The sequence below is a fragment of the Callospermophilus lateralis genome, chromosome 3, assembly GCF_048772815.1.
Source record: "Callospermophilus lateralis isolate mCalLat2 chromosome 3, mCalLat2.hap1, whole genome shotgun sequence".
Classification (NCBI taxonomy): domain Eukaryota; kingdom Metazoa; phylum Chordata; class Mammalia; order Rodentia; family Sciuridae; genus Callospermophilus; species Callospermophilus lateralis.
Window position 1 is genome coordinate 82,142,467 of NC_135307.1, and position 15,557 is coordinate 82,158,023.

At 40.5% G+C, this 15,557-nt stretch overlaps 1 protein-coding gene across 2 annotated transcripts; it reads right to left on the bottom strand.

Moving 5' to 3' along the window:
* Window positions 1-1,163: 1,163 nt before the first annotated feature.
* Window positions 1,164-6,466, bottom strand: Actc1 (actin alpha cardiac muscle 1). 2 transcript variants are annotated; one of them, XM_076848472.2, is made up of 7 exons: window positions 6,422-6,466; window positions 5,648-5,798; window positions 4,178-4,502; window positions 3,335-3,496; window positions 3,018-3,209; window positions 2,035-2,216; window positions 1,164-1,488 (listed from the first exon to the last, which is right to left on the bottom strand). In XM_076848472.2, exons 2-7 carry the CDS (start codon window positions 5,774-5,776, stop codon window positions 1,345-1,347), a joined length of 1,134 nt encoding a protein of 377 aa, XP_076704587.1. In that variant the 5' UTR covers window positions 5,777-5,798; window positions 6,422-6,466; the 3' UTR covers window positions 1,164-1,344. The 2 variants fall into 2 exon arrangements, with proteins under 2 accessions (XP_076704587.1, XP_076704588.1); XM_076848473.2 differs by lacking the exon at window positions 6,422-6,466 and adding an exon at window positions 6,092-6,292.
* Window positions 6,467-15,557: the final 9,091 nt, after the last annotated feature.

The following is a 15,557-nucleotide window of genomic DNA, read 5'->3' on the forward strand; positions in this document are numbered from 1 at the left end:
AAAAGATGCTTTTAAAAGCATCATCACACAAAATGTCAAAAAAATCTGGGCTCCTGTCTTATGTACTTTACAAACAAACCATACAGCATTGCACCAATTGCTCAATCCATCTCAGTTCTCTCAATAAAGTTTAATTAAACCCATCAAACACCACTGTGAGCTCTCACAGTGAACAATTAATTTGAAACTGAGAAAAATCTTAAAAGCTTTTGCAACCAGATTGAAGTCTACCTTTCCCAATAGATTTCCTAAAATTCACCAGCTCCGGTCAGACTACCCCCGGCCTGGTATTCTGGCTTCTACCCCATTTCCTCCGGCTGAGATTTCCATCCTGTTCTTCTTACCTCTCTAAACTTTACTATTCTTCAAGAGCCTGGCCCATGTCCATCTCCTCAAAGCCTCCCAGACCACATATGCCTGCAGTGTATGTGAGTCCCCTAAGGATAGAGCACTCTGATCCTTTTGGGTGCATTCCTCCTGGAATGCTCTACAGAGTCCAGCATGAAGTAAGGCAAATTCTATGGCTCCCTCAACCCTGTTCCCTTAGAACATCAGTCTTCACTCCACTCAACCCAAGATCCCAAGATTACAAATGTTGAAGATCTCTATTACACAGTTACTAAGAAGTTGTTTCTGAATCCTGCTTCCTCACACTTATTTTGAACATGCTTAGTGATCTTCAGTTGTTTAGAGTATATTTGCAATGAGACATGGCTAAGCCTGTCAGCTGGACTTGCATTTCATGCCTAACCCTCAAAAATACAACTGCAGAATCCAAAGAAATGAGAAGATTAGTGAATTTAAGATAATCTTTGATCTTCTCATTACTGCTATGTGAGTGAGTTCTGCAAAGTTATAAAAACAACCGGAATGTATGCTAAAAACAACGTTCAGTGTCATCCATAGCAATTAATCTTAAAATGTTGTCTTATAGGGTTCCATTTCTTGTGTACATGGGACTAAACCTAATGGAGTTATGAAATAATTCATGATTCTGGCTCAAAATATAAAATCAAAATTCAGTGCATAATTTCCAGCTCAGTGTGACACTAATTTATCTGATGAACTTTATGCTACTGTACTATTACAATGCTCAAAGTGTCAGAGGAAATGTGCCTGCCCCACCCAAGCCTGCCCCAGAAAGAAATGAGAGACACTTTTGTAGGTTGCAAGTCCTGGTATGTTTTATTTATAAAGCAATAAATATTAGAAGCACAAACAAACCGCACGTGTGTAAACAAACTGTACAATGATTGATGAGAGATGAGGAAGGGTGGTTTGGAAGATTCCAAGAAGCATAATACTGTCATCCTGAATGTAAGAGAGACTAAGAGAGAAGGCACCTTAGAAGCATTTGCGATGGACAATTGATGGGCCTGCCTCATCATACTCTTGCTTGCTAATCCACATCTGTTGGAAGGTAGACAGAGAGGCCAGGATGGAGCCCCCGATCCAGACAGAGTATTTACGCTCAGGGGGAGCAATAATCTGCAGAAAGAAAACAAAAACTTCCAGTGAACTCTGAAGTTCTAAGCAATGGAACAACAAGCAACATTTTGGAAATATTCACAAAAAGAAATTAGATAATAATTCACTATAATGTAGGAAATTTTATATCACTAAATATTACAACAGTCAATTTTTTTTAACTTTCCTCTATTTCATCATTTCCATTATTAAAGACTCTTCAAAATAGAATCTCTCCACTTCTCTGAACTAGAGTATAATGTGGAAACAAGCTAAATGCATGGTTGAAGGCTAGCCCAAAAGTTGGAGGGGTTTAAATGTGTTCAAAGAGTTAGCTGTATTTTTTCCCAATAATTTATTTTTTATTCACTGCTTGAAAACATTTTTAAAGTTTCCTGTCTTGGGGAAAGTACTATTTTAAAAAAATCAAGAAAAGTGCTAGAAAAGCTAAAAGGTAAAGCTTATAAGAGTCAAGAAGCTAAGTGTGAGGAGAAAGGAGTTATGAATGAAACTGTACTCAGAATACCAAGATCTGTGCTAGTCCTCCCACCCACGAAAGCTCTTTACCTTAATTTTCATGGTGCTAGGAGCCAGAGCAGTTATTTCCTTTTGCATACGATCTGCAATACCAGGGTACATGGTGGTGCCTCCAGATAAGACGTTGTTGGCATATAGGTCTTTACGGATATCAATGTCACACTTCATGATACTATTGTAAGTAGTTTCATGGATGCCAGCAGATTCCATGCCTGGATACAAGTTAAAAAAAAAATAGCACATTCAAACTGTAATTCAATGTGGAGGAAACATTCTGCTGGGCCGAGAGAACAGGACTCCTCTGTTTTGGTGAGCTGCCACCACTTGCCTCTGAAACACATGTTGCCCTATAAGATACACTGCAAGGAATATGTGGAACAGGTGTCTCTTAAAAGAAATAACAGATAATCCATCATAGATGGCCAGGAAACAAACAACTGTGTTGAGCATCTATTTGGAGTGAATACCTTCTGTACACATCAGATGTATGCAGATGTACTTCAAAAGGCTAAGATAAACATTTAAGTTAAAATTAACATACTTTTTATTTATGGACTTAAATCAGTCCAAGCTTCTTCCGGGAAATCACTGCTTAGGAAAGATATTTGGTGACCTACAAGTCTCCCATTATCACTATGAGTAAGAGTGTGGTTGCATGAGTTACTTAAAGTAAAGTCCAACTAGTTGGTAATGGAACTTATTAGACTAACTCAGCTCTCTTGAGTAATCACCCCTTCACCGCAGATATGTGATATTCAGTTACTGCTGGGTCTCATCCTTGGAGATGAACCCATGTGTCATCCTTGAACACGTCACTACAGCATCACTAATGAGCCATACACTACAGCATCACTAATGAGCCATAAGGACTTGAGGCTGAGCTGTGTGGGATTGCAGGCCTACAATTTCACTCAACGGTCTCTTAATCCTTCTGATTATATTGGATTTTACCCTGGGAGACCCCAAGACTCCCAGCGAAAAGCTGTGCCTTGGGATCTGACCCTACAACTCACCAATGAAAGAGGGCTGGAAGAGCGTCTCAGGGCAGCGGAAACGCTCGTTGCCAATAGTGATGACTTGGCCGTCAGGTAGTTCATAGCTCTTCTCCAGGGAGGAGGAAGAGGCAGCCGTGGCCATCTCATTCTCAAAGTCCAGGGCGACATAACACAGTTTTTCTTTGATGTCACGGACAATTTCACGTTCAGCTGCAGAAATAAATCATCACAGTCAATCTCTGAAGAAAGAAGTCAGTCGTGGGGAGGTAGGTGGATCCTTCGAGGGAGGAAAAAAAGCAGACACGTGCTGTGGCAGATAAGACACACATACTCACCAGTGGTGACAAAGGAGTAACCTCGCTCAGTGAGGATCTTCATGAGGTAGTCAGTGAGATCCCGACCAGCCAGGTCCAGACGCATGATGGCATGGGGCAAAGCATAACCCTCATAGATGGGGACATTGTGGGTTACACCATCCCCAGAGTCCAGAACAATGCCTGTGAGAGGAAATAGACACGAACAAGATAAATCTCTGTGGACCACCACTTTATTCACAGTAAAACCTACTTCCAGTCTTAGCTGAGAGATACAAGACTGGGCACTGATCCAGATAAAATCAGATCCTTTACAGACAAAGAATAAAAATGAACATAATGGATAGATACTAAATCTGAAGCTAACAGAAGCCCATCCTTTTAAGTACTGGAGTAGAAAATTTTCCTGAAGATACTTTAAAATGATCATCCCTCTTGCCTACCAGCACATTATATAAATGCCCAGCCTATTTTTCTTTGTTCTTATCTCTCTTGCACATGTTTCTCTCTTTATTGATTCAGACCTTTTGGAAAAAAATGTGTGTTCTCCTTGAAGATGTTGCCCAGGGGCTGTGATGGTATACACACACACCATGACTGCTGCATTCCCAGCTGCTATACTGTGCTACACTTCAATCCTCAAAATAAGGGAAGGATCTAATTCCTCAAGCTGTCAGCTCTTACAACAAGTGTGCTCTGAAATTAACTTCAGGGAACTATTGTTAGCTATCTTTCTCTCTTAGCATGGAGAGAGTGAGGGAAGGGATCACTTTTTTTTTTTAATTGAGGAATCACATTCACAGCAAGATCAGTGGCTTGGGAATGTGATGAAAATCAGTGACCAACCCCACAGCCCAAGCATACCTGTGGTTCGGCCAGAAGCATACAGGGACAGCACCGCTTGGATGGCCACATACATGGCAGGGACATTGAAGGTCTCAAACATGATCTGGGTCATCTTCTCACGGTTGGCCTTGGGGTTGAGTGGGGCCTCAGTGAGCAGGGTGGGGTGCTCCTCAGGGGCCACGCGGAGCTCATTGTAGAAGGTGTGGTGCCAGATCTTCTCCATGTCATCCCAGTTGGTGATGATGCCATGCTCAATGGGGTACTTCAGAGTCAGGATACCTCGCTTGCTCTGGGCTTCATCACCTACATAGGAATCCTTCTGCCCCATACCCACCATGACTCCCTGTAAGAAGAAAAAGATAGGGAAATCATGCTTCCACCATGTCAGGAATATATTCAGCACTTTATCAATTTATATCTAACTGCCCAAGTCAAGGTACATCTTCAAAACACCAGAAATAGTAAAAACAGGATTTCACCTTAAATTTAGAAGAATCTTTTAAAATCAGTCTTGTACCTTATCCCTCCACAAAGATGTATAATCCTATTGTTTAGAATATAATTGAGGAGGGGGAATAAAGCTATTCCACTGAAGAAGTAGAGCCTCACCTTAATTTCAAAATCCCTTCATTATTAAGCTTATCACCTGAGTCAAATAGAAAGTAGATGGCTACATTCAGGAATGACCAAATTAGTGACTCACTGTATTTCTCCTAAGAAAAGATTTTGACATTCATCAAGTGAACCTAAAAAGATGGGCTGATTTGCCACTGTCATTCTGATGTGGCCCGTCCAGAACATCCTGGATACTGGTCATTCCCCAACGTGAGGACTAAGAGCTCTACTCCCTGGCAGCCTGTCTGGCCAGGCATGTGACAAACCCAGAGAGCATGGCATTGCTTTTAATAAACAGGTGGTATGTCACTATCACCATGGCACTCACTCTCCTTGTCACGTCTGACTTCTAAAATTTCAACAGCCAGGAAGGAGAGAGATTACATCTTTGAGAGCCCTGTGAACTGACTGTGAACAAGAGAGAGGAATGTGGGTTGTGTCCAGGTTGGTAAAGGGAAGTTATTTCAAATTTTGAACAGGGCTGAAAAGGAGAAGAAAAAAAAAGAAAACCATATGGTATAAGAGGTACAGAAGACACTGAGGACTAAAAATCCAGAAGGTCAAGAGTGGAGAGAGCCAATGGCTTTTCACAGGAGGCATCTGGACCATTGACAGGTGTGCCATTGAAGTAGATTGGGGGAAAGTGTACATTTCTTGGTAGTTAGGGACTTGGTAAGGGTATTGCTCATCTTGGCTTGGATCTGAAACTAACCCAAATTTTCCTTATTTGAATCAAGCTGTTCAGGAAAAAGTTGGGTCAGGAGAGACATTTCCCTAATTGCTGGACTGTCTAAGGAGGTGGCAGGCAGGGGTGCAGAGTGGGCCTGGGGAGTGCCCCCATCTGGGAGAAAGCAGGAAGGGCGGGAAATGTACCTGGTGGCGTGGGCGGCCCACAATTGATGGGAAGACAGCGCGGGGCGCATCATCGCCAGCGAAGCCGGCCTTCACCAGCCCTGAGCCATTGTCGCACACCAAAGCAGTGGTCTCCTCGTCGTCGCACATCTTGGCACAGCTTCAGCGGGGTCTGCAGATTGAAGAAGGGAAGGTGGGCCATGCTCAGTGTCTGGGAACTGGCTCTGTCCTTACCAGGAGAAGGGGATAGAACAAATGTGGATTCTAGGGGATGAGGGCGGGTGGAGAGACAGCTGCCTTCTGCACCCTTTAAGAGAAAAAGAAGGGCGAGAAGGAGCCACAGAGGAGATTGGTTGTATAGTGAAGAAAGAGAAACCCACCCAGGCTCCCTGGCCAGGAGTGCCACCCTCTGTCCCAGGCATAAGGAAGGACCATCCTAACTACTCTGGAGACCCAATTCCTTACCAGGTCCTCCTAGGCCCTTTTCACCGTTCACAAATTGGACCCCAGTCTCCTGCCCTATCCACACCCCACGCCTTGCCCCAATGAAGAGAAGAGCACGCCCTTGCGGAGGGTTGGGAACGCGGGACTTCCTTTCCGCGCGCCCCTCTCCGTAGAGATCCCAAACTTAGCACAAAACAAGTTAGAACCTCATCAAAAAGTTTGGGGAGAAAACAAAAAAACGACGGGGAGGAGTAGCTGAGGGCCAGCGCTGGCTGAAGCCGGGGGCGCGGCTGGTGTCGGTGTGGACTCGGGCAGGGCGGAGAGCGAGGGCGCAGGGTGTCGCTGACTCACCGTCCGCGGCTCGGCTGGGCTCGGCTGGGCTCGGCTCAGGCGGCGGCAGGCTCTGGGTGCAGGCGCCAGGAGCGCAGCTTTATAGCGCGCTGATGGACGGGGTCAGTTGGAGCCACCGGGGGCAGGGGTGGGGGGCCCGGTCTGCCACCTTGCCTTATTTGGTCGCCTTAGCACCATCCAGGACCGCTGAGGCCATTCATGGAGGCAAGGGCAGGGGAGAGGATCAGCCAGGGGGTTCCCAGACCATGTAAGGAAGGGGAGGGGGCAGCCAGAAGAATGGCCAAATAGGGAGCTAGGGAGGGGCAGACGCTGGAGGGTAGGGGGCAGGGGAAGACTAAGTGACGCCAACCCCCCTCTCCCCCTTCCTGAGGTGGGGGAGCTCCCTGGATGGGCTGTGGGATTGTTCCTCCTGCCGACCTAAGAGACAATAAGCCACATGCAAGAGGGAAGGCTTGGCACCCTGCCCTCTGCTAAGGGGTCCTGACAGCTGGGCCGGGGCAGCAGGGGAGTGACAACAGCTTCTCATCTTCCAGGACTGGGAGTTGGAGAGACATATCCCTGGCAGTTCTCTTGGGCACAGAGGGCACCACAGCCAGAAGTTCAAGTGCCTGAAAAGGGGCACCCTTCTGGTCTAGCCCCCACCATCCTGAAATGGGGCTTGCTCATCTAGGTGGGAAAGCTGAGATTTATCAATCTTAGTCCCAGTCCACACAGGATCAGGGGCTGGCATGGAAGAGGCTGAGAAGGGTTACGTTGAGAGTCCAGCCAAGTCTTGCTGGAGAAGGGACCACCCTAGAAGTCAGGTATCCCTCATCCAGGCTGCAGGGATTTTGCTCCAACTCAAAAACTCTCATCTTCAAGCCAGAAAAGGGTCTGAAGATGGAAGATAACCTGAATGAAGGCACAAATGCCCAAAGTAGCTTGGCCGCTTGCCAGTGTGTAGATGAACATCTTTAAACTGGAGACAAAGATCTTCATTCCAGATGGAGACAAGACTGAAAAAGCAAATACTCTTGTTGAGAAAGATGACAAACAGCAACTTAAACTGCAAACCATAAGAACATATCGACTCTCCCTATTCAAAGTTCAGTCTGTGGGCAAGAGTATCCTCAACCTGGGGATAAGTTAGAAATGCAGAGGCCTCAATCCAGACAACTGTATCAGAATCTCCTTTTCAGCAATTCTCCAATTTGACTGGTGTGTATCTTAAGTGTGAGAAGCACTGTTGGAAATTACTAATATCAGCTCCTTCATGGAAAACAGGTTTTGAAGGATCTAGGGATTTTTGAGAAGGAAAAAGAAAGATGGCATAAAGTGAAAGAGGCAGAGGGACCAAGGAGACACAAGAAGGACAAGGGTCATTGATTTGCCCTGGGGTGCCCTGTATTCTCAGTTCTTAACTAGTGCTTGGATGTTTTAATGCTTGTGCTTTTCCTCCAGTTCACACCAGTTAAAAATAGAAAACTGGGCACAGGCATCCCTCTCTAAGAGTGGTCTTGGATTGATATGCTAAGGAGGCCTGCTGATTAGATACTTGTCCGGACTGGGGAATGTTAGGCACTCCCCTCTAAGCTCCCCAACCATGTTTGGGTTGGTCTGGAGAAGAAACTACAGGGGTAGCTAGGTGATGGAGCCAGGTGAGAGACCTGGCTGGCATCGACCCCTGCCATACAGCAGGCATTTCATAGGGAAAATGCACTGTTGGCAGGATGCAAAGAGCAGAACTGCCTTGCGTTAGGCAGATGCTGAAGAAGCAAGGAAAAGGATAAGTGGAACTGGCTGTGGAGCCAGACAGCCCAGGCTTCAAATTCTGCCTCTATCAGTTACTACTTGCTGTGTGTTTGGTCTTGGGCAAATCTGTGAACTTTCCTGAGCCTACAGAAAGGGACACAATAACTTTTCTTCTAGGGGGTTACTGAGTATTGTAATACTAAAAGACAAGTGGCATGCCATTATAGAAAATACAAGTGCATTTACTATAATTCAATAATAAAGATACTTCTGGAGCCAGCAGTAGCCTCTTGCTTTTAAAGAATTGGGTCGATTTTATTCATTCATGGATTCAACAATGTCCTATTGATTGTGGAACAGGAACTGTGCTAGTCTCGGGAGCGCAGTGATAAATAACACAGACCTGGACTCATCTTCCATGGCCTTTACAGAAAAGTCAGAGACAAGGTACATGCCAGGAAGGAAAAGGGGGTGTCACTGGGATCATCAGAAAAGGAGATCTAAAAGGTGGTTCTGGGAAAGCCTTCCAGAAGTAGTATCATTTAGTTGCTTTTTAAAATGGAGTAGAACTGGAGTTCATAAACATTTGTGTGAGAGAGGGTGGCTAAAGGGAGCTTCGCATGTACACTGCCCTTATGTGTAAAGACTCCCTGGAACTAACTCCATAATATATACCCAGAGTCCTTAGTAATACTTTTGGGCTCAGGAGGCCAATTTTAGCTCACCTCTTCCAGGATCGTGAGTTCTTGTGAGGAATGGGTAGTAGATCAGTGGAGACCAGTTGTGTGAAACAATATTCATCCTTCATTCACGGGGCTCTGGGTTCAATCCTTAGCACCACATAAAAATAAAATAAAGATGTTGTGTCCACCGAAAACTAAAAAAAGAAATATTAAAAAATTTTCTCTCTCTCTCTCTCTCTAAAAAAATATTTAAAAAAACACATTTTTTCTTTCTTTCTTTTTTTTTTTTTTTTTTTTTTTTGTGGTGCTGGAGATTGAACCCATGGCTTTATGCATGCAAAGCAAGCACTCTACCAACTGAACTATATCCCCTGCCCCACCCTTAAAACATTTTAAAAATATGTTTTTCATTTCATTTGACTTTTTTTTTTTTTTTTGACAGTGAGGATTGAACCCAGAGGTATTTTTACCACTGAGCTACATCACCAGTCCTTTTTACTTGTTTATTTTTTGAGTCATGGTCTCACTAAGTTGCTTAAGGTCTCCCTAATTTGCTGAGACTGGCCTCAAACTTGTGATTCTCCTGCCCCAACCTCCAGAACTGCTGTGATTACAGGCTTGTACTATCACTCCTATTCATTTTGTAATACTCAAAGTGTGTTGTCATATGTGTTATGTTTATAGTAAGAAAGAACACTTTTTTCTTAAAGATTTATGGTGAAAATATTCAAAATCCTTTCTGTTAGCATTTTGACATATGCACTTTATTATCTCTAGTCACCTGAAGTGTAATGGCAAAGCAGAATTATTTGCTCCTTCATTCTCTCTCCAGCCTACTCTCTCTGCCTCTGGTAGCCACCATTCTACTCTTAACTTCAGTGAAATCAATGTATTTAGATTCCACATAGGAATGAGATCATGTAGTGCTTGTCTTTCTGTGTCTGGCTGCTTCATTTAACATAATGATCTTCAGTTAAATCTATGTTGTCACAAATGACAGAGTTTTATTCTTTTTATGGCTGAGTCATATTCCATTGTGTATACATACTAAATTTTCTTCATCTATTCGTCTGTTTGATTGTTCCATTTTGTTTTTTGGCTATTGTGACTAGTGCTTTGGAAAATTTTGATTTGCAGGTGTGCCTTCAATGTACTGATTTCGTTTCCTTTAGATATATATACACAAGTAGGATTGCTGGATAATGTGGTAGTTTTATTTTAATTTTTTGAGGAACCACTATACTGTTTTCCTTAATGGCTGTACTAATTTACGTTCCCAACAGTTTGCAGGGTTTTCTTTTCTTTCACATCTTTACCAACACTTACATTTGTGTCTTTTTATTAAATTATTTATTTATTCTATTTTGCTATATATGAGAGCAGAATGCAATTCATTTCATATTACACATATAGAGCACAATTTTTCAATTCACTGGCGGTACACAAAGTATTTTCACACCATTCATAGCTTCACACGTGTACTTGGGGTAATGCTGTCTAACTTATTCCATCGCCTTTCCTACCCCCACACGCCCTCCCTTCCCCTTCCTCCCCTTTGTCCCTGAAGTTCCTCCATTCCTCCCATTTCCCCCATTGCCATTATGAGTCAGCATCCTCATATCAAAGAAAACATTCGGCATTTGTTTTTTGGGGGTTGGCTAACTTCACTTAACATTATATTCTCAAACTTAATCCATTTACCTGCAAATGCCATAATTTTATTCTCTTTAATGCTGAGTAATATTCCATTGTATATATTTGCCAAAGTTTCCCTATCCATTCATCTGTTGAAGGGCATCTGGGTTGGTTCCACAGTTTAGCTATTGTGAATTGTGCTGCTATAAACATTGATGTAACTATGTCCCTGTAGTATGCTGTTTTTTAAGTCTTTTGGGTATAGACCGAGGAGAGGGACAGCTGGGTTAAAGGGTGGTTCCATTCCAAGTTTTTCAAGGATTCTCCATACTGTTTTCCAGATTGGCTGCACCAATTTGCAGTCCCACCAGCAATGTATAAGTGTGCCTTCTCCCTCACATCCTTGCCAACACTCATTGTTGTTGTCTTCATAATATCTGCCATTCTGACTGGAATGAGATGAAATATTAAAGTGGTTTTGATTTGCATTTCTCTAATTGCTAGAGATGTTGAACATTTTTTCATATATTTGTTAGTTGATTGTATATAATCTTCTGAGAAGTGTCAGTTCAGTTCCTTGGCCCATTTATTGATTGGGTTATTTATTTGTTTGTTTGTTTGTGTTAAGGTTTTTGAATGCTTTATATATCCTAGAAATTAGTGCTATATCTGATGAGTTTGTGGTAAAGATTTGCTCCCATTCTCTATTCACCTCACTGATTGTTTATTTTACTGAGAAGAAGTTTTTTAGTTTGAATCCATCTCATTTATTGATTCTTGGTTTTAATTTTTGATGTTATAGGAGTCTTATTAAAAGAGTTGGGGCCTAATCCAACATGATGGAGATTTGGGCTACTTTTTCTTCTATTAGGTGCAATGTCTCTGGTTTAATTCCTAGATCCTTGATCCACTTTGAGTTGAGTTTTGTGCTTGGTGAGAAATAGAGGCTTAATTTCATTTTGTTACATGTGGATTTTCAGTTTTTCCAGCACCATTTGTTGAAGAGGCTATCTTTTCTTCAATATATGTTTTTGGCGCCTTTGTCTAATATAAGATAACTGTAATAATGTGGGTTTGTCTCTGTGTCCTTATTCTGTACCATTGGTCTACAGGTCCATTTTGGTACCAATACCATGCTGTTTTTGTTACTATTGCTCTGTAGTATAGTATAAGGTCTGGAATAGTAATGCCACCAGCTTTACTCTTCTTGCTAAGGATTGCTTTGGCTATTCTGGGTCCTTATTTTTCCAGATGAATTTCATGATTGCTTTTTCTATTCTATGAGGAATGTCATTGGGATTTTGATTGGGATTGCACTGAATCTGTACAGTGCTTTTGATAGTATGATCATTTTGACTATTAATTCTGCCTATCCAAGAATAAAGATCTTTCCATCTTCTAAGGTCTTCTTTAATTTCTTTCTTTAGCATTCTGTAGTTTTCATTGTAGAGGTCTTTCACCTCTTTTGTTGATTCCCAAGTCTTTTTTTGAGGCTATTGTAAATGGGGTGGTTTTCCTAGTTTCTATTTCTGAGGATCTGTCACTGATGTACAGAAATGCCTTTGATTTATGTGTGTTATTTTATATCCTGATACTTGCCTGAATTCATTTATTAGTTCTAGAAGGTTTCTGGTGGATTTTCTTTTTTTGTATCTTCTAGGTGTAGGATCATATCATCCATGAATAGTGATAATTTGAGTTCTTCTTTTCCTATCTGCATCCCTTTAATCTCTTTTGTCTTTCTAATTTTTTTTTTTAGAAATTGCTCAGCTAGAGTTTCAAGAACTATGTTAAATAGAAGTGGTGAAAGAGGGTATCCCTGGCTTGTTCCAGTTTTTAGAGGGAATTTTTCTCCATTTAGAATGATGTTGGCCTGGGGCTTAGCATAGATAGCTTTTACAATGTTGGGATATGTTCCTGTTATCCCTAGTTTTTCTAGTGTTTTGAACATGAAGGGGTGCTGTATTTGTTGAATGCTTTCTCTGCATCTATTGTGATGATCACATGATTTTTATCTTTGAATCTACTGATGTGATGAATTACATTTATTGATTTCTGTATGTTAAACCAAACTTACATCCCTGGGATGAACCCCACTTGATCATGGTGCACTACCTTTTTGATATGTTTTTGTATTTGATTTGCCAGAATTTTATTGAAAATTTTTGCATCTATATTCATTAGAGATATTCTTCTGAAGTTTTCTTTCTTTGATGTGTCTTTGTCTGGTTTTGGAATCAGGGTGATATTGGCCTCATAGAATGTGTTTGGAAGTGCTCCCTCTTTTTCTATTTCATGAGATAGTTTGAGGAGTATTGGTGTTAGTTCTTCTTTAAAGGTCTTGTAGAACTCAGCTGTGTATCCATTCGGTTCTGGGCTTTTTTTGGTTGGTAGGCTTCTGATGGCGTCCTCTATTTCCTTCCTTGAAATTGATTTGTTTAAATTGTATATATCATCTTGATTTAGTTTAGGCATATCATATGCCTCTAGATATTTACTGATGCCTTTGATATTTTCTATTTTATTGGAGTACAAATTTTCAAAATAATTTCTAATTATCTTGTGTATTTCTGTAGTGCCTGTCGTGATATTTCCTTTTGCATCATTGATGTTAGTAATTTGAGTTTTCTCTCTCCTTCTCTTCATTAGCATGGCTAATGGTTTATCACTTTTATTTTTTTTCAAAGAACCAACTTTTTGTTTTGACAATTTTTTCGATTGTTTTTCTTGTTTCAATTTTATTGATTTCAGCTCCGATTTTAACTATTTCCTGTCTTCTACTACTTTGGGATTGATTTGTTCTTCTTTTTCTAGGGCTTTGAGATGTAATGTTAAGTCATTGGTTTGTTGACTTTTTCTTCTTTGAAGGAATGAACTTCATACAATGATCTTTCATCTTAGAACTGCCTTCTTAGTGTTCCAGAGATTTCAATATGTTGTATCAGTGTTCTCATTTACCTCTAAGAATTTTTAAATCTCCTCCTTGATATCTTTTGCAGCCCATTGTTTATTCAGTAGCATATTATTTAGTCTCAAGGTGTTGTAGTAGCTTTTATTTTTTATTTTATCATTGATTTCTAATTTTATTTCATTGTGGTCTGATAGAATGCAGGGTAGTGTCTCTACTTTTTTGTATTTCCTAAGAGTTGCTTTGTGGAAAGCAATATATGGTCTATTTTAGAGAAGGATCCATGTGCTTCTGAGAAGAAAGTGTATTCGCTCATTGATGGATAATATATTCTACATATGTCAGTTAAGTCTAAGTTATTGATTGTATTATTGACTTCTAAAATTTCTTTGTTTAGCTTTTGTTTGAAATATCTATCCAGTGGTGAAAGAGGTGTATTAAATTCACCCAGAATTATTGTGTTCTGGTCTATTTGACTCTTGAACTTGAGAAGAGTTTGATTGATGAATGTAGATGCTCCAATGTTTGGGGCATACATACTTATAACTGTTATGTCTTGTTGATATGTGGTTCCCTTAAGCAGTATGAAATGTCCATCTTTATTCATTTTGATTAACTTTGGCTTAAAGTCTACTTTATTTGATATGAGGATGGAAACTCCAGCTTGTTTACACAGACCATGTGAGTAGTATATTTTATCCCAACCTTTCACCTTCAGTCTGTGGATGTATTTTCCTATAAGATAGTCTCTTGAAGGCAGCATATTGTTGGGCCTGTTTTTTAATCCAATCTACCAGTCAATGTCTCTTGATTGGTGAGTTTAGGCCATTAACATTTAGGGTTATTATTGAGACATGACTTGTATTTCTGGTTATTTATGCTTATTTTTGGTATTTAGCTTGACCTGGTTTCTCCTTTGGTTGGCTTTTCCTTTATTATACTTCTTCTCTTTGCAGATTTTCATTGTTGTTTTTCATTTCCTCCTCATGGAATATTTTGCCAAGAATATTCTCTAGTGCAGCTTTCTTGCTGTAAATTCTTTTAGCTTTTGTTTATTATGGAAGGTTTTTATTTCATCATCAAATCTGAAGCTTAATTTTGCTGGATATAAGATTCTTGGTTGGCATCCATTATCTTTTAGAGCTTGCTATATGTTGTTCCAGGATCTCCTGGATTTAAGGGTCTGGGTTGAAAACTCTTCTTAGATTCGAATTGGTCTTCCCTTATATGTAATCTGAGTTTTCTCTCTTGCAGCCTTTAAAATTCTATTTTTATTCTGTATGCTAGGCATTTTCATTATAATGTATCTTGGTATAGATTTGTTGTAATTTTATACATTTAGTGTTCTATAAGCCTCTTCTATTTGATTTTCCAATTCTTTCTTCATGCTTGGGAAATTTTCTAATATTATTTTATTGAAGAGATTGTGCATTCCTTGGTTTGAATCGCTAAACCTTCCTCTATCCCAATAAATCTCAAATTTGGTCTTTTGATAGTATTCCATAATTCTTGGATATTCTGTTCATGGTTTCTTACCATCTTCACTGTGAGGTCAACATTATTTTCAAGATTGTATATTTTGTCTTCATTGTCTGAGGTCTTGTCTTCCAAATGATCTAGTCTTTTGGTGATGCTTTCTATTGAGTTTTTAATTTGGCTTATTGTTTCTTTAATTTCAAGGATTTCTGTTTTTTTAAATAATCTCTATCTCTTTCTTGAAATAATCTCTTGTTACCTTATTTGCTCTCTTATCTCTTTGTTGGAGTGATCGATTTTGCCTGTATCTATTCATTTAGGTCATTCTTTAATTCCCTGATCATTTTAGTTACGTATATTCTGAACTCCTTCTCTGACATTTCATCTACTTCACTATCTATGGATTATATTGTTGTAGAATCTTGATTTGTTTGGGGCACTTTCCTCCCTGGTTTTTTCATGATGTCTGTGTGTCTTCCTCTCTTGCAGTGTAGATCCAAGGTAGCTTCTGCCCTATTGTCTTATAGTGTCCCTGCAGGTTACCAATACCTCAACTTTAAGGGGGAGATCAATATTATAGCACTCAATGTACCAATGTGCAGCCATAGATCATTTAGCTTCTATGTTTACATTTACAGTTTTGTCGCTATAATCAGAAATGATGAGTCCACTTATCCTCTACTGTATAGTCAACAGGTTTGCA

Coding starts and splice junctions, on each gene's coding strand:
- Actc1 (XM_076848472.2), bottom strand. CDS start 5,776: ATGTGCGACGACGAGGAGACCACTGCTTTGGTGTGCGACAATGGCTCA. Junction 3,497..4,177: donor TGCTTCTGGCCGAACCACAG/GTATGCTTGGGC, acceptor TTCCTCTCACAG/GCATTGTTCTGGACTCTGGG. Junction 1,489..2,034: donor CTAGCACCATGAAAATTAAG/GTAAAGAGCTTT, acceptor TTCTTTCTGCAG/ATTATTGCTCCCCCTGAGCG.